General features: G+C 50.1%; 1 protein-coding gene across 2 annotated transcripts in view; it reads left to right on the forward strand.

The window, feature by feature from the left end:
• The window catches only part of NUAK2 (NUAK family kinase 2), a 37,804-nt gene extending 19,444 nt beyond the window's left edge, over positions 1-18,360 (forward strand). The window contains exons 1-7 of one of the 2 annotated variants that reach the window (XM_084611519.1): positions 179-585; positions 8,261-8,381; positions 10,629-10,780; positions 12,268-12,333; positions 14,214-14,333; positions 15,250-15,382; positions 15,510-18,360. In XM_084611519.1, the coding sequence (XP_084467645.1) occupies positions 370-585; positions 8,261-8,381; positions 10,629-10,780; positions 12,268-12,333; positions 14,214-14,333; positions 15,250-15,382; positions 15,510-16,636 (1,935 nt within the window). In that variant the 5' untranslated portion in view covers positions 179-369 and the 3' untranslated portion in view covers positions 16,637-18,360. Of the gene's footprint in view, positions 1-178; positions 586-8,260; positions 8,382-10,628; positions 10,781-12,267; positions 12,334-14,213; positions 14,334-15,249; positions 15,383-15,509 lie in introns of those variants that run through there. The other variant, XM_084611520.1, reaches the window with a different exon arrangement.
• Positions 18,361-18,594: the final 234 nt, after the last annotated feature.

An 18,594-nucleotide genomic window follows, 5' to 3' on the forward strand; every position in this document is an offset into this window, starting at 1 on the left:
TGCCTCTCCTCCCAGCGGTGCTGGAATCATTTTTACAGTGGGGGGGGGGGTGCTGATGGTGATGGCAACCCGGTGTGGTGTTTGTTATTACTACAGCAAGTCGCGGGGGGGCGCAGCAGCAGCCCTAGTTCCAGCACCCACGGCCCGTCTCTTTCTGCCTGTCCCAGCCCATCTCTGTCCCTCTCCCCAGCTCACCTTTCGCAAAGAGCCCGTCACGTGCCCCGGGGCGGCCACTCGCAGGCGGGGGGCGGGCCCGGACCGGGCAGGTTTGTAGCATTTATCGGCCCCGGGGCGCCGCGGCCGGCAGAGGGTCGCTGCCTTGCGCCCTCACCTGGGCTGGAGATTGCGGCGCTGCGCTGCGCCCCGGCCATGGCTCTGGCCCCGGCCCCGGCCCCGGCCGAGGCGCTGCTGGCCCCCTCGCTGGCCGAGGGGCGCATCCAGCCCCCCAAGCCGCCGATGAAGAAGCAGGCGGTGAAGCGGCACCACCACAAACACAACCTGCGGCACCGCTACGAGTTCCTGGAGACGCTGGGCAAAGGCACCTACGGCAAGGTGAAGAAGGCGAGGGAGCGCTCCGGCAAGCTGGTGAGTGGCCCCGGGCGCCGCGCCCTGGCCTGCCGCGGGCACCTCTGCTTGCCCCCTGCAGCCCAGCCCCGCTTCCCTGCTTCTGGCCGCTGCCCCGCAGGGGAGACCCCCAGCCCAGGGCTGCTCCGAAGGGACGGTGCCATCCCCGGGGTCCCCAGCCTGCCCGCTGCCCCGTGCGCGGAGAGCGGCCTCTCCCTCCAGCCCTCGGGGGCTCCTCTTGCGCCTGTTCGGCTTAAGGAGAAGGAGGACTTGTGGCACCTTAGAGAGGAGCCAATTTATCGGGGCATCCGCTTTCCTGAGCGACAGCTCACTGCGTCGGATGTAACTGAGCTGTGGCTCAGGAAAGCGGATGCCCCGATAAATTGGCTCCTCTCTAAGGTGCCACAAGTCCTCCTTCTCCTTATGCAAATACAGACTAACAGGGCTGCTGCCCTGAAACCTGTTTGGTTTAACGCTCTCCTAGGGTGACCAGACAGCAAGTGTGAACAATCAGGACAGCGGGTGGGGGATAAAAGGAGCCTATATAAGAAAAAAGCCCCAAAATCGGGACTGTCCCTATAAAATCGGGACATCTGGTCACCCTATGTGCGCTCGCTCGCTCTCTCTCTGGCTTGATGCGTTTACACAGGGCACCGGCGCTGCCTGCCTTTATCGCGCGGCTTGTTCCGGGATGCAGCTGCCGCTCCCCTTGTGCCTGCGGCTGCAGTAACCCCCCGATTTTGGTCCTGTCCCGTTTGCGCGTTGGTGCGCGATGCTGAGCTGCGCGGGGTGTGCGCAGGGCAGAGCTAGGCGTGGGCTGAGCCAAGCTGCCTGCGGCTCTGCAGGTTCAAGGCTACGCTATTAATGGAAGTGGGGGAATAACCAGTTGCTGGGTGCTAGTAGGTGACTATTTACCAGAATGTAATTCAAGGGAGGGGGGGAGGGGGGAGCGTTGCTGTAATGAAACCTTAGACCATGGAGGTGGTGGTAATAAAAGTAAGGCAAAAAAGAACTGAAAAGTTAATCTTATATGGAACAAATTAAATGAGGTTACTGGCTCTGCCACTTGTCTAGACAAGACCTGGTAGAGCAGCCTTGCAAAATCTACTTGCACAGGGTGAGTAATTCTCCTTGATGCGGGAGAGTAAAAACGATTAGGCTCTGCTTCCTGGTGCAAACTATACTTGGATGGGTGTAAACGACAAGATGTTTTCTAAGTGGCTCTGTAGGTGGAGTAGGTGAGATGGTCACAGAAAATCCCTTTAAATGTTCCTGGGCTGGGGGCCTTCTCTGTGTGATGAGATTATAAAATGAACAGGTTTCAGAGTAACAGCCGTGTTAGTCTGTATTCGCAAAAAGAAAAGGAGGACTTGTGGCACCTTAGAGACTAACCAATTTATTTGAGCATGAGCTTTCGTGAGCTACAGCTCACTTCATCGGATGCATGAAATGAACAGCACCTTGTTGTTGTTTGTGAAGTAGGAGGCTGTGTTGTGCAATAAAGAACGCTTCTGCCAGGGAATTTATTTCCTCTTGAAAGGGAAGGACAAGCCAGACTAGTCTGCTGTATTTACTGTAGTTGCTATAATTGATCTGACATGAATTGCCTGGCACTGGTCTGCCTTCATGGCCTGTGCTAATTTGAAATGCAAAAAGGCCACCTCTCTTTGGCTAGGTTTCAGGGAGCCTATTGTCCAATCAACAGGGATTCCAAGCTCTCTCCCCTCTCATAAGGGCCTGCCTGATTCTGATCTTGCCTACCCTGGTATAAAGCAGGAGTAACTTGACTGAAGTTATTGGAACTGTGCAGGAGGTGGAAGGGGCAGATTCTGGCTTTACACTAAAGCTTTTGATACTGCACGCTGTAAAACTAGTTGGTGCTCATCACAGGCATGTAAATGGTTAGGCTTGCCAACAGATGACATGCATCCCTGTATAAACGCTTTCTGAGAGGTGTAATGTGTGAGGGTTTGGCAAGATCTGTTGTTCAGAGAACTTGGTCCAGCAGTTGCATTATTTTACTACCTCCTGGAGCACTATTGAGTGGCTCATTGGAGGGCGGGGGGGGGGCGGTAGAGGAGGTCACAGCTTCCTGTTGCACACTTGACCATCAAAGTCAGATTTGCTCCTGAAAAGGGGTTTGTACGTATCCTGTCATAGTACATATCGAGTAGTGGAGAACAAACATCACACTCGAGTCTCTTCCCCCTGAGTTTTGGTTACTATGAAACATATAAAGTGTAAGTGGTGCAGCATGCAAGCAGCTCTACGCCTCTAGATTGTCTCCTCACCCCGACTCCAAGAGTGTCTGCTTTCACTGAAAGGTTAGTTCAACTTTATGGTGTTTCTGCCTCTCTCAAGCCAACTACAAGTTTTTAAGTTTCAAGCCTCTCCAAAAACTGTGTGTGAAAACACACACGTATTGGACTTGGTGGTGGTGAAGCAATACAGACCAGCTATGCAATCTGTCTAAAATGGGAGAATGTATTGTAAATTTCCCTGTGGTTGGAGGCCAACATCCTATCTTGAGAGGTCTTTTTGGGGAGGGAAATACTGACACAAAATGGATCAGCTACAAACTGTGAGTGGACCTAACCCCCCCAAGGAGCCTCTGCAAAAGTCTAAAAGGCAAACCTAGACACTTGCTCCCTGCTTTGAGTCACTAAGGTGCGAGAGGTGATCCATGGAAGACAGATTCATACACACAAACCCACGTGATCCCCTCTTATGTGGGTAAACATCAAGACACAACTTCAATAACTCAACTGGCCTGGCAAAGCATCAGTGTTCAAGTCCTGAGGAGAAGGCGTGGGTGGGTGTGAGATTCAATTACTAATGTGCCAGAATGGCATGTAAAGAAAAACAATTGTGCTCTGACTTGCTAGAATTCTAAATGTATGGTTTTCCTTTCCTTACGTAACATGAAGTAGTTCTTGGCTGACTTAAGTAGGTGTAATGCTGGCAAAAGAAATGGCCTATCCGATGACTCTGGAGTCTCCTAATCTGCTGCATAACCAGGACTCTGGCAGTTCAGTCTCCCACATCTTGACCTGGAAGGATCCCTTTGGTTGGGAGCTGGAGAAGAAGGGTTGGTTCAGCCTCCGTAGCCCACTTACCACTGGATTTCTTTGAGTACCCAAAATGAGATGTCATTGGGCTCGTCTAATCTAATACTTGGAATTAAGCTCTTTGGGGCAAGAGTTCATGTTTGTACACTGCCTAGGATAATGAGGTCCTGGCCTCCTAGTGCTACCGTAATAGAAATAGCATATGCAGGCCACCAAACAATCCCTAGGTGTAAGTGACTTGGCCAGTTCATATGTAGAACTATTCACCTAGAAGCAAGTGCCTGCATCACAAAGCCCTCTTATGTTCTCTTCCTAACTCCATTTGGCAGTAAAATGGGTTAATATTTGTTCATTTTTAGTGGCTTCCGCTTCCTAAATAAGGAGTAAGAGCAAATAACTTCATTTGGTTAGTCTTTTCAAGGACTGTGAGCGATGCTAACCCTGTTAGCAAGAGTCACAGTACCCATGGTATTTCAGCCCGCGCGCGCTCTCTCTCTCATATCTGGCTAGGCAGAAGCTGCCTCTGTTGGTTTAACTAAACACAGTCACACACACACACACACACCCCAGTTGGCTAGCCTAATTGGCTGTTCTTTCTCCTATCTCTAGTCCTCCTACCTAGACTCAGACCAATCAAAGCAGAACTTGCCGTCTTGTTTAATTGTGGAGCTGTCGGGAGTGTGGATTTCTGTTGAAGTTCGCAGACTGCATGGAAATGGTGACATTTTTGTGTGAAACGTTAATTTTCTGCTATAAACGTTTCTTTGGCTGCAGGGTTCTCATGCCCTGCTGTTAAGATGGAAGAACAGGTTAAAACATTTTTCATTGTGGGTGTCCTTCCTGACCACTTGGAAGCTTTCCTTCCGAAGTAACTGGGATGCTGAGAGCGTGATTGGCTCTTGCCCTTGTTTTGAAATGAAACTCCCAATGGAAATGCAGCTCAGGGGCTGAGCAGTCACCCTGCCTTCTGCACCTGTTTGCTCTGCAGCACCTGCCCGTAGGCTGGGGGAGAGACTTGCTTTTAGTGCTTGGGTTTCAGCCAAGCCAAACAAGAGGCTTGAGTTTCTATGGTACTTGCCTGCAATGTCTGACAGATACTCATGGGCCAGGGCTATGTGAAGGGGAAAGGGCACCTGGAACAATTTAAAAATAGCAAAAACCTCCCTTTTGATCTTTAGTAACAAGACAACACTGGACTTCTCCACAATGGGATGGAATCTATAATTCACCAGGAATGATACTGTGTGCACAACCTGGAACAGCTTTAAAAGCACCTGATGATGGGCTTGTGGCTTAGTAATGCACTGTTTGTCACCTCCTTGAAATACTCTGCTCTTTCTGCCCATCCCCCTTGCCCCCCCCCAGCATAATTTAAACCCTCCTGATTCAGAACTTGCTTTCAGATCACCAAGTGGCAATGACCAGCAGAGTGCCTGGTAATGCGAAGTCCACAACAGACTTTGAGGCTCTTGTGTGCCCCACAGGATGTTCTAGACATGCATGCTCTGTTATTTAGGTGGCCTGAAGCTTGAGGCAGACAGAGCTGGCTGTCTAGTGTTCATGGTCGGCCCCCAGTGGCACAGGTGTCTACCTCCTTAACAGCCCCACCAGAGTGGGGCATGAGCAGACTGTGAAGAGTGAACTACTTTACTGCCAACTCAAAGCTGGGAGTTGGCACTGGTGTTGCCCGTGCTGTACCTGTGATGGGGCAGGAGTAAGGGAAGCTGAGTAGCATGACTTCAAGCCAGCAATAAGCTAGTTGCTGGAGCTCGACTACTAGACAAACAGTCTTGTATAATAATGGGCAGCTACATTTTTATTGCACGAGATTGGAGCACAGACCATGGCTTCTCCTTGCTGGGAAGAACTCTTAAGGTGCTGAGCTGGAAACCAAAGCACTAGCCTATCCAAACCAGAGTCTTTCAAAGTTGGGAGGTGAGCAGGATGGGGGGGTAGGGGTGGGAAAGAGACAATTGCTGTTAGCTGTTTACTGTAAGCTTGATGGGCTAATGCCACTTGATGCTGCAGGAATATTGGCTTACACAAGTTTGTATACCCAACTGCATCAGAAGCCTTAAGATGCCGCCATTTTCAGAGGTTTGGTTGGAGCCATTCAGCATCTGTCTGCTAGGCAATAATAGGCTCTTGCTTTGAGACCAAAGATGTGTGCAATGCAATCACTCTTCAGTCAGCAGGCACAAAAGCTGCTGATGCAGCAAGTGGCTCTGTGTCCTAAAGATCATCAAGCCAGGCTAGATGCCAGGCATTCCAGCCACATGGCTCTGAGGAGGTGAATGGCCAGCAAGTGACTCACAGTAGGGACTTGCGGGGGGGGGGGCAGGCAGGCTAGCTTGTTACATAAAGGCTTTCAAGCAGTTGTGCACACCCCAGATAATGGAGTGGGACAGAAAGGGTTAATCTTTAACCCATGAACGGAGCAGAGAGGCCATTGAATGAGTGTCCAGTGCTCATGTCACTCTTGAGTACATGCCTTCTGTATTGTTGGATAACAAGTCTTGGACTTGAGTTTTCACATCCTCTCTGGCTGGGGTTTGTTATGGCCCTTAGTAACGCTTGGGTTTAAAGCCTCTAACTGGGCCAGCACAACTTCCCCTCTCGCATATGGAAGTCAAGTGTCCATCTCTGACCTGCTGCTGACCCACATGCTAGTGCTTGACTAGGTCTAAGTGAGACCCTATGTAGAGAGCAGGGAGATGCTTTGGCATGTGGGAGAATCAGACCTCTCCTCTCTCCGTCTGTCCAAACGATCCCTCGCACAAAGGGACCGACGTGGCAATCTAAAGCTTGGTGCTCTAGCAGTCAACAATTCGTTATTTGTGATGTGACTGGCTTAGCTCAACTGTCGGTTTATTTTGGGAGATGTTGCTCTGACAGCACCGGGACACGCTTTGCAGACGAAAGAGATGGTGACATAACAGGAATAGCAGCGATGCAAAGTGTGTGGTACCTCTTGTGACCCCAGTGTGCGTGAGGAGCAGCTAGCTGGAATGCATGCGCCTAGTTACTGTAACTTCCCAATCCGCAGCATGTTCAAGGCAAGGAGCCACGTCAAACCTGACTTGGGAAGAGTCTAGGCAGTGGGGCACTACTCTGGCAGGCTGGGGCGGAGGAAGAATGCCAGGGAGGCATCAGGTTGAGCATCTGGCATTCAATAATGCCAGCAGATCACCTGTGGGAAGATTTCTCTTTAATGAAAAAGGGACTCTAGCCCTGCACTGACCCTGGGGTGCAAGGCAAAGCTCCCCCCCCCCCCCCTTTCTTGTTGCTGGGAGACCTGGCACTTTGTATCATCTAGGATCCTTTTACAGGATTAACGCTGTTCCGCATTCTTGTCTGAGAGAAGAAAAGAGGTTCTGCCGGATTCAGTTGTAAATTCAACCCAAGGAGTATATTGTTTCTCTCCAGTCCCTTTGAAAGAGGATTAGGAGGCATCCATTCTCCAGCACTTACTTTTCTTTCTCCTCCACTCTCTCTTGCCTTGTAGAGGAGCATTCATAATGAAGAAATCTGAGCAAACTCTGGCTGCTGCTGGCAGTTTGTATTTTCAGCATGCCAGCCAACTGGTCCCATTTCAGGGAAGTCCCATGCTTACTGCTTGTGCCTCTGTCACGTGGGGAACACTAGCAGGAACTTGCTGATGGCTCCTTGAGTGCCAAACTTTCTCTCATCAAATCCAAGTAATCTGTTCCTCTGAAACAAACAAGAAACCTGTTTGACATCTGCACCAAACCAAGATGTTGTTTATCTTCAAGTCATGTGTAGAGGTCACATTCCATTCCCTGGCTGTATGTACAGGCAAGCAATGGTGTCGGACACTGTTCATGTAATGTAACTAACAGATTGGCCCCTTGCTACCTTGCAGGAAAGTGGGGTTCATGGTTTCTGGTTGGGGTGACAGAACTAGCAGCATGCGTGGCTTTCTGGCTAGTGGGAAGTAGAGAAAGGAACAGCTTTTCAGGGAGACAAGGGCCTTTCCCCAAATCACACTGCAGTGAACTAGAAATCTGGAGCAGTTCTGACTGGATTGTATGAAGGGGAGCATTCACCCAGATCACTCCCCTAGAGGTGTGAGGCATGGGATTCAAAGGAAGATGACCATTTGTAACGAGCACCCAACAAAAGAACTTGCCAAGACAGAGCCTAAACTATTGAACTACCTCCTCAGTAAGGCTGAGTCACAAAATGTGAAGGATGGTCCCGTTAAAGCACTGGGCGAGGACTCCTGGGTTCAATTCCCTGCTCTGTCACAGACTCCTTGTGAGACCCTGGGCAAGTCACCCAAATCTCTGCTTCCATTCCCCGTCTCTAAAATGGGGACACCACTTCCTTTGTCTATTTAGGCAGCAAGCTTTTCAGGGCAGGGGCTCTCATGTTCTAAGTACAATGCCTAGAACAATAAGCTTCCAGCTCCTGTCTCTAGAGGCTACCCCCATGCAAATAAATATATGAGCTGAGGTTTCATCTGCCATTGTACGAGTCTGGTTACTCCAATCCCATGCACCCAGTAACTGGTGAGTCTCCTATCTCTTGTTTCAGTGAGAAACACTCTGAAGGAACCCCATAGGCTCCAGCGTTAATCCTTCCTTTATTTCTGTTCTCATTTACAGGTTGCGATCAAGTCAATCCGGAAAGACAAAATTAAGGATGAGCAGGATCTTGTCCACATCCGGAGAGAGATTGAGATAATGTCGTCCCTCAACCACCCCCACATCATTGGTATCCATGAAGGTAGGCTTGGCTAATGTGGATAGATGGGGACACACAACTGAGGCTTTCACTCCATCCATAACTTAAACTGGTCTGCAAGGAAGTAACCTTCCTTTAAGCATCTAATTTATGCTTTGTGTCTCACTGCCAACTAGCCCTTCACCGCTTGCTGCACTTCGTGCAGTTGACACGTTCCTAGGGAATCTGCAGAGCTGGCTAACGGCATGTGGTCAGACTGACTTTTGCTGTGTCTGCATCCTGCCAAGTGCAACATCTATTGAAAAGATCTTCCCTGGGCCTTAACATGCAACAATACCCCTCTGCACCACAAAACTGGCTTCTGTCACTGAGCTGCTCTGAGCAACCTGCAAACTTGGGAGAGAGACACTCTGGGATGAGCGTAGCTGCAACTCTAAATACTACCCCCTGGAATTCATCTACCCAATACAATATCCTGTATGGATGCAAGATCCTGTATCCAGTTGCTAACTGCATCATGTTGCAGCATCCCTCAGTGTGATGTAACTTGGCTGTCTCTGATGCAGACTTAAATTGCCTGTGAAAGCTAGCTGGGGTGGGGAGTTGGGAGGTGCTTTAAAGGTTACTGGTAACCAGGCATTAGATTATAGAATCCCTTCAGGGCGGGGGGGAAACGAGGCAAAGCTAAAATTTAAGCAAGCCACTTTCCCTGTTAGGGACACCCAAGACTTTGCAGTTCCCCTCTAAAAATGGGAAAATATTGCAAAACAAGCAGACGGAAGCTACTCGCTTATTGCTTATGCCTGGGGCATGTGTGGGTGACTCAGCAGCTGCCAGAATAGAGTGCAGTTAGGCTCTCAGGCTTCTGCTGATCAGCTCTTGGATTTCATCCTTGTTTTGTGTACAAAATGAGGCAGTCAGGTGGTAGGAGGGGAATATCTGCTCTAAAAATAGCCTCTTTCCCCTCCCCTCCATTCTGAACCATGCAGAGAACAAAGGCTTGAGAGCTTCAGAAGCCTTTTTAGTCTGCCTGCCCCACAACTGCATGTAGTCAGAAAGCTAGAGACCTGAAATGCTGCTTTCAGCAAAAGCATGGACTGGATAGCCCAGAGGACCTTTCCTTTCTAGGTCCTGCATTTGAATTCCAGCTCAGGTAGCTGTTGAGTGATCTACTGCCACCAACTCCAGGTCTCAATGGCCCAGTACCAGCATTGCAAAGCACTGCAGTAGTTCTCCTAGTAGGAATACCGAGCTACTCTCTACTAGAGTTCTCCTTTCCCCATCCAAGGCTTGGTTGGCCTCTGGCAGGGTGGTGAGGAAGCTTGTGCTGCTGCCCATGCTGTCTTATGGACAGAGGACTTTGATCTCCAGTGTTGTGGTCTCCAGGCACCATTCTTAACGAGTGCTGAACTTGGGTGAAAATTTGCTCTCAAATTCTAGTTGCAGTCAAACCCACCCAGAGCAAGTCTCCAATCAGACTGGTCTAGTATCATTTGAACACCTCCTACTTCCTTGATTCTTATGAACTTATATTTAATATCTCTGTCAGCTGGCTCTGTGGAATTTTTATAGCTTTTTCATGTCTGCTATTAAACTACATGATGATGTCTGTATCACACCCTTTCAGAAATTGTGTGAGGTATCTCAAGGTTTCTCCTCTAAACACAGCAAGAGGACTGGTGGCGTACATTACGCTGAATGTTTGTATTGACTGAGTCATTCTGATCCTGGCCTCCATTCTCAGAATCCCAAAATACCACTTCTGAAAATAGCAGAAGAAAATCCTACATTTCTTGGCTAAATCTGGCTTTGTAAAATGGAGTCTGAGGGTGTAGTGGTCTACACCCAAACTGGAACCATTGCAGTTTTCCTTGTCAGGGCTATTAGGAACCACATGCCATCTTTGTCAGCTTGGAATCCTTTCTCACATGGTCTGTGGTAGCAGATCAATATAGCAGCTACCTAGTGTGTCCTTGACATCCCCAGTCTGCTGAGCAACAGTCTGGTTGTACCCCCAGCAATTGAACGGGCACTTGTGCTAAAGCAGTGGAGTCTAGATGTTACCTTTTTGGCTCAAATCAGAGACTGCAGAAATGGGGTGGGTAACTTTTTTTTTTAAAAAAAAATCAGACTAGTGGACAGAGACCAGGATGCCAGTTGAAAGAAGATGCCAACTGGACTCCTCCATGTTTGAAGGCACGCTAACTCCTGAGCATACATGAATGCTCTGTGGCATCTCCTGACCCCCCCCATCCTCCCCCCCCCCCTTTTTTTTTTGGTCCCATCTAGTGTTTGAAAACAATAGCAAGATCGTCATTGTGATGGAGTATGCCAGCAAGGGAGACCTGTACGACTACATCAGCGAGCGGCAGAGGCTGACTGAACAGGAGGCACGACACTTCTTCAGACAGGTCGTGTCTGCGGTCTACTACTGTCACAAGGCAAGTGAGCATCGCTGCCCTGAGTCTGGGCGGCAGGAGGGTGTGGGGCCTCTCCATGGCCTACTCGAGGCAAAAGGTGATACTTGGCCACCGCCACGGTCTCCAACCAGACCCTTACCCATGAGTGTTAGTCTTTCTGGTGGGGTGGAGGAGGATATGATGATACAGCAGCATAGACTGAAGGGGTACGTTGGTCAAACTCCTAACTAGATAAAACCGCCTATCCGGAGGAGTGCAACCTTGATAAAGAATATCACCTGGCTGGCTGATAAGCTCACTCTCCTGCACGTCACGTTGTGTTGTAGCCGAGTCCAAACCAACATCTTTTTCCCCCACCCACACTCTCCAAAAAAGACCTGTTCATCGAATCCTTGACTCCCTGCACCCTCCAGACAGGGAGCATGCAGGGCGAGCCCTGTGCTGGTGCCTACCTCCTGGGTTTGGAAGGGAATTGCAAGCTTCCCTTGGGGAGACAAGGGTGCCTAGCACTGGCATGTCTTAATGCTAAAGTGCTGTGCCTTTCTAACTAGGTCAGTCAGTGTATTAATTCCAGCCCAACCCCAGGGTAAGGGAAACACCCAGAGCTGTGTCACAAGTCATAAAGTAAAAGCTAAAATAGCCCAGTTCAAATTTCACTTTTCATAGTGTGACTTATGCTTCAAGTTCATGTGGGGAAATAGCATGCAGGGACACCTGGTGAAAGACCTTGTTTGAACCATCCCAATGCTTGTACCTCCTCACGCCCAGAAGACCTGGAGTTGCAGGTTCTTGCTTGTTTACAACCATGGGCAACCGCATTCCATCACAAATTTCACACCAGCTTAAGAACAGGTTACTGGACAATTGGGCCGCTTGAGCTAGGCAGTTTATCTGCTACAATATGTAGATGCCAAGATTCTCCAAGTTTTGCACCCAGTTCGTGGTCCTCTTCAGAGATGTCCTGGAAAAATTTATTTCAATGTGGGTTGTCGGCGATCAATAATTCGGACAACCCTGGCAGTTGTTAGTAAACTATACAGGTACATAGCCAAGCACCAGAACGTGGGTGGAATCAATGGGAAATATCCGTACAGCTAATCTAGATGAGGTACTTCCAAGCGAATGGAAGTGCTGAAAGGCCCAGCTTTTATCTACTTGTTCCTGGCCCAGTGGTGGGGTGCCACCTGTCACCCAGAAGAATTATACTTCAGCCTAATGCAAAAAAGCACCTCTGACTTGAAGTCAAGGCCCTTCATTTTGGCACCCCATTATGGGAAGCAGTTTAGTTGAATACACAGACACACACGTTTCATCTCTTCTCCATTACCAGGAATTCCTGTCTTGTTTGAGCTTTTCACCAGCTCAGATATAAACACAACCTGTCCACCTGCTGCCTGCATATCTCAAATACAGGTTGTGTCTGTGAACTTCGGTAACTTCCCTGCTGTGATTAACCCTCCCTTTCTCAGGCCAGACACCAACTCCCCTTTCTCTTCTGCCCCCTCTAGAATGGCATTGTTCATCGAGACCTGAAGCTGGAAAACATTCTGCTTGATGGAAAGGGCAATGTTCAGGTGAGTGAGGCTGACAAACCCCAGTTGCATTTTTAAAGGTGAATGCAGTCTGTGTAAAAGCTACTAAATCTCCTGGATTGCAGCAAATGTATGAACAAGACCAAGGGTTCTTGCACCGAGCATGGCTTCATTCCTTAATGGATGGGGCAGTGCATGGTACCATATTTGACCCGTGGCCACTTAAACACTGGGAAGGCAGAATGTCTCTTAATCTCCTCTGGGTCAACCGTTTGCTAACCTCCAATGCGTTTGGGCAGGGCTCTGACCATTTCTGAGCATTTGTGGGATCAGTCACACACGCCTGGTTCTTGGTAAGGCTGCACTAAGATAAGATTTGAGACCTGTTGGCTCACCACAATAGCCTTCTACTTCTGCAGCCATGGGAGCTATCCCCTAAACTGCTCATTGCTTCCTCTGGCCATGCAATGTAGGAGGATGTTCTGAAGCGGAGTGTGGTTGGCCAGTTTGCTCAGCAATGGAGGATTATTGGCTACTAGCAAATCCCTGAGGTGGGCGGGAGATGAGATCTAACTTTTATGATCCTGCCAAAGTACTCCAAGGCTTAGATCCCTCCCTAGCAGCAGGGTGCCTGTATCATGTCCTTGCCATTCAAAGGGCCTGCAGTGCTGATGCAGGCCAACTGCTGCCTGACCTTCTAACCAGGGTTAGACTAAGGGCCGCAGCAGGGCTAGATAATGGCAAATGATTCCCAGAAACTTTCCAAGCTACTGAAATCATTATTGCTTATCTGATGGCTGGTAAACAAGCAATACAGAAACTAGAGTCCAAACAGTGACACACCTAGCCAGCTTGGCACTCCAAAAGAGAAACCACTTTATAGCTTATAAAGGAGGAAATGCCAGTTTCCACTAAAAGAAGGGAATTTCTGGTAAGCTTGCTTCCTTCTGAACTTATTTGCTAGAAGCTTAAAATCCAGCTTTCTGGGCTAGGCGTGAGCTTCTTGTAAGCATCGGCTCTTCCTCCTTCCTATCAGATGACCTCTACCAAGTGCTTCATCTGCTTCTGTCTTTAAGCAACACTTTTTTTATTTCTGGCCTCTGGCTCTGTGCAGCATGGTTCTAGCATTGCTGGTCACAACCACCCAGGGAGTCCATGTTCTCCCCTAATAAGGGAGACGGGTACAAACAGAGCAGGGACTTTGTACAGTTAATAATAAACAAAGCCCTGTAGGCTGTTTATCTTAACAATAGGCAATTCTGCAATTGCAAACCTGCAAGCATGTACTGTACCTTCTGGTTCACTTGGTTGGGCATAGTGTTGATAAAGATGATAGGCATTTGCTGATGGTACAATTTAGCTGCTATGGGGCATGCCAACAGAGCGCAAAATCACTGAACTGCCTCTTGAAGCTGTCACATACCAGAGCCTCAGGTACAGACTAGAAAAGCTTTTCCACATGAAACTTTTTTCTTCGGAGAAGTCCAAGAACTATTTCGTACAAGTACAAAGACCTCTTTCCTCTGGGCCTCATTGAGTGGCCTCTCCTGGCCTTGTACTAACGGCAGGTTCACTCTGTCCTGTGCTGTTGGAGCCTTTGTGCAGTGGAGGGTCTGAGTAGATCGGAGGACCTGCCAACAAGAGCGGCTTTGGGGAAGGCTGGGTAGGGCCGGGCAGCAGATCTAGTTTCTGAAGTGGAAGATCAACTTGATGCAGCGTCTCACTTCGTGACCAAGGGGAGGGAAGAATATTCTAGCGGTAGTGCTCCAGTGGACACAATCTAGGGTACTCTGGTCTTTTTGTAGGGTCTTCTCTCCAGTTTAATAACACTGTTGGACTCCTACATCTCTCCCCTCTCTAACTGCTAACATTAACCTTGGCTTCACAAACCATAACACAAGTGAATCTCTCCCCCTCTCTAGATCGCAGACTTTGGCCTATCTAATGTCTACCAGCAAGACGCATTCCTGCAGACCTACTGTGGCAGCCCTCTCTATGCCTCCCCCGAAATTGTGAATGGGAGGCCCTATAAAGGACCCGAGGTAAGCTGCATTTCCCTCTCCTAGAAAGGGCTGGAGTGGGAGGGAACCTTTCACACCCCCCCCCCCCCCAGCATGGACTAGTGCAGCTGTCTTACTGTAATTGAAGCAGAGGAATATCCCACTCGTAAGTGCAGGGCACGGCTTCTCATGCCCCTCCGCTTGAAGTCAGAAATGTCACTTCCCATGAGCCAGACCACCAATATCTGTCCCATGACAGTGCTCACTAACTGCTAGATCTGCTGGCCTCATTAATGGCAATCAATGACCATATGATCCAGCAGACACTGTGTGGTAGGCAAATACATAAACACAGCAGCGTAAAAGCGATTTATGAGAGTTCACATGTAGTTAGCTCTCGGAGAGCCACTGTAGCTGCCCGCAGCCATGGGTGGTGCGTATCGTAGGCTGGGGGACGCTATGCCTTCCCCAAACAGCTCAGCGTGGCCCCAGCCCAGGCAGCCCACTCCTCTTCAGGGAAGTGGGCTGGGGCTAGGGTGGCTGCAGCTGGCTTGCAACCAGGACTTGGGGTGAGGGGGCTGGAGGCACTGGGGCTGCTGCCCACCATGTTCTCGGGGGCTGGGGAGGGGGCTATGTGCTCATGGGGGGGGTGCCCAGGGCAGGGCCACCTTGCTGAAGGAAGGCCACCTCGCTCTCCACCCATGCCTGCAGTAAAGGAAATGACAGGGCATTAGTAGAGACCATACACAGGATGTGGCCTGTGAGGTCACTGATGGGCTCGTTCAGTTCCTCTAGCACTGGCTGCAGTTGAGTCACAATCTGGCCAGCTAAAGGGGCTCCCTGTTTTGGACCTTCAGACACTGGCAGTCGGCACCGACTCTGAAGCTCTGGGGTGGCGGTAGGGGGAGGACACCTGGCCAGGATTCCACCCCGTCTCAAAGATCCATCTGTCTCCCAGGTTGACAGCTGGTCCCTTGGGGTGCTCCTTTATATCTTGGTCCATGGGACGATGCCTTTTGATGGACACGACTACAAGACCCTGGTCCAGCAGATCACTAGTGGGGAATACAGAGAGCCCACTAAGCTATCCGGTAAGCAGAACTCTACACAGCCTGGTGGTGGTGGTGGTGGGGAGTGTCTCCTCTCATTCCCTCCCCATGTCTTCGTCAGACATCTCCCACCCTACGGTTCTGATCGGGATCTTGTTCTGCCTTCTAGATGCCTGTGGGCTGATCCGGTGGATGCTAATGGTGAACCCGGAGTGCAGAGCCACCATTGAGGACATTGCCAGCCACTGGTGGGTGAACTGGGGCTACAAGGTGCCTATCGGGGAGCAGGAGTTGCTGCGGGAGACCGAGACCCCGCTGGCCACGGTGGCAGACTGGCTGCGGCGTTCCTCGCGGCCCCTCTTCGAGAACAGCTCCAAGGTGCGTTGCTTCTTCAAGCAGCACGTCCCTGGCGTCTCTCTGGAGAGGCAGCGTTCGCTCAAGAAGTCCAAGAAGGAGAACGACGTCACCCAGGCGCTGCAGGAGGTGGCCCTGGCTACGGAGAACCCCTCCAAGTCCATCCTGAAGAGGCCCAAGGGGATCTTGAAGAGAAGGAACTCCTGCGAGCAGAAAATGCAAGCCCCTGTCCCTCTGCCCATGGCGGCTGCTGGTGACACGAGTGACGACCATGGGGCGCAAACACCAGACCCGATTCCTGGCCTCTCTTCCAGGGGGCTTGCCTGCACTGCAGATGCTGGCTCTGCTGCCTTGGTGGTGCCCAAGAAGGGAATACTGAAGAAGCCCCAAAAGCGAGAATCTGGGTATTACTCCTCCCCAGAGCATACTGACTCCAGGGACCTTTTAGACTCCGACTTGGATGCCAGCGCCTTTGCTAGTAGTCCTTCCCCTGGCCAGAGCCCCGAGGGCCTTCCTGCTAGGAGGAAGGGCATCCTGAAGCACAATGGGAAATATTCCTCAACCAACACAGAATCAGACAGCGACCCCATCAAGGGCTTTGGTTCCTTCAGCGAGGTGGCCCTGCCCAAACACCCGCTGGCCTCCTGGGCCCACCCGTCCAGCGCTGTGAGTGAGGACAGCATCCTTTCCACAGAGTCCTTCGACCAGCTCGACCTGCCTGAGAGGATGCCAGATGGGGGCAGGGGCATGCGCAGCTGCATCTCTGTGGATGACCTCCTCTGGCTGGAGGAGACTGAGGAGGAGCCAGGGCGCAGGCTCCGGCGCTGGACTGTGACGCATTGCCAAAGCCCCCTCAGGGACAGTTGCTTCTCTCTGGCAGACTGTGAGAACGTCACCGATGTCTACAAGCAGGCCATGGCCATCAGCATGAAGCTCAGCTGAGGAGCCCCAGCCTGCAAGCTCTTGAGCATGCCACTAACACCACTGCAGATGGGACTGCTGTGGGGGACGGCAGTGCCAGAAGAATTGCACTGCCTTGGAGGTGGGAGAAGGGAGAGCCTTCCCCAGCCTAGCTGTCCCCTTGCAGGGCTGGAAATGCAGCTGTGACATTGGAAATATTTATTTGCATCCTTGTACTCTTCTGGCATGGGGTGCATGTGGAGGGGAAGGGCAGGAAAGAAGGTTCTGGTTTTAACAGTGCTGAAGTGACTTACAAAGGGTACGACAGAGTAGAGGCATGTTTAGAGGGAACAAGGTATGTTGCATGAGAGGGAGGTGGATGTAGAGGGAGTGAAAGCAAGTGCAGTGGGGTGAGGTATGTATGCAAGAGTGGGTACCCATCTTGATCTGCAGGGAACTCTCGACGGACCAAATACCGGAGAAGTAGCAAGACTGGTCTCATGACCACCTAAGAAACTGGAGTAACTGCTGCTGCAGAGCAGTATAGGAAAGGGTTAACTCGAGCAGAACTCTGCAGACCACTTTTGCAGCTCTCTCCTGGACTCCCTCACCTCTCAAAACAAATAGACTTGGTTATCTCAAGTTAGGGTATGAAGAAGCTGGATGACTTCAGATTTTATTTAATTTTTGCACTCTGCTGTCCACTGTACAAGAGGCTAGGATGGGATGGTAGAAATACAGCCAGGAAGGGGATCAAGACTTGCCAGGGCAATGACATGAGAACAGCCACTGGGCTGAGAAGATAGCATTTGGCTTGTTAGTCACTGAAATCTAGGCACTTAGGATTTACTGGCATGTATGGGGTCCAACATCCATCCCTTCCTCTTCCCCACTCTGGGAAGCCTGAACTGGAATAATGCACCATTTGTTTTAATCTTGTAATGTTGAGACAGTTTTTTCCCATCTCAACGCTTCAGGCAGAAATGGCTTGACACCTCAGTGACCATCAGTGTAACATGTATTGCAGGCTGGTCTACAGTCCCAACCTTAACTCCTCCAGCTGTTTGGGTTCTGATGCATCTTGCTTGGGCCATAGTCGAGTTCAAGTAATAAAAACCCGCTGCTCTCTGCAGTGGGACCCTGTCTTGCAACGGCTTTAAATCCACTGGCCTGGAAGAGCATCCTCTGACAGACTGTAAGGTTAGCTATCCGACACGGCCTCTGGCTAGAGGAGCTACTCCGCTCAATGGGAGTTAGGTGCCAAACTCCCTTAAAGCCCCTCTTAAAAATTACAGCCAAGGCCTGCCTCTGGCGGCAAAAAGCCAGGTGGACCTAGAATCTGGGCACCCCAAAAAACCATGATATTAAAAACAAATGGGCATGTGTTCCCTGCTGCCAATATGAATGGGGGGAAAAAAGTTTGAATTTTTTTTAAAAAAAGTATATTTTTGCTTGTCTGGGGCCCTTGCGGGAGGGGAAAAATATTTATTGTCTTGTTAACACTGAATTGTTATGTAAATTAAAATGGCACTAGGTTAACCTGGCTCCAATGCAAAGCTTCTCAAGTATCTGTCAAAGGAGAAAAGCAGTCTGTAAATGTGGGTCTTGTAACTCTTCAAATTGTAAAGCCCCTTGCACTATCTTGCCATGTCTCTTCTCTGGCTCCCAACCCTTTCCCAAGATGTGTACGTTTTTCTTACCCCACTCCCAGAATGTGGTCCAGAGAAATTCATTAAATTAAATTAAAAGCAAAATGTAGACCTGAACTCTCGTCTGCCTGTCTGTCCATCTGCTCTGAGCTGTCCCACGGACCGTGGGAAGATTCAAGTTTAAAAGACACTTGGTGTGGAGTTGCCAGCTGGCGTTGGTGCTGCTTCAACAGGAGTTGCCTGCCAGCAGCTCTGGAGCAGAAGCCTTTCCACCTTTTGTGAGATGGCATCTCAATTCCCGGGCTCCATGGAGTCTCCTTTCACATTTCTGGTCCCTCTGTTTCCTATGAA

This window comes from Lepidochelys olivacea (assembly GCF_965140295.1).
Source record: "Lepidochelys olivacea isolate rLepOli2 genome assembly, chromosome: 21".
Taxonomy (NCBI): Eukaryota; Metazoa; Chordata; order Testudines; family Cheloniidae; genus Lepidochelys; species Lepidochelys olivacea.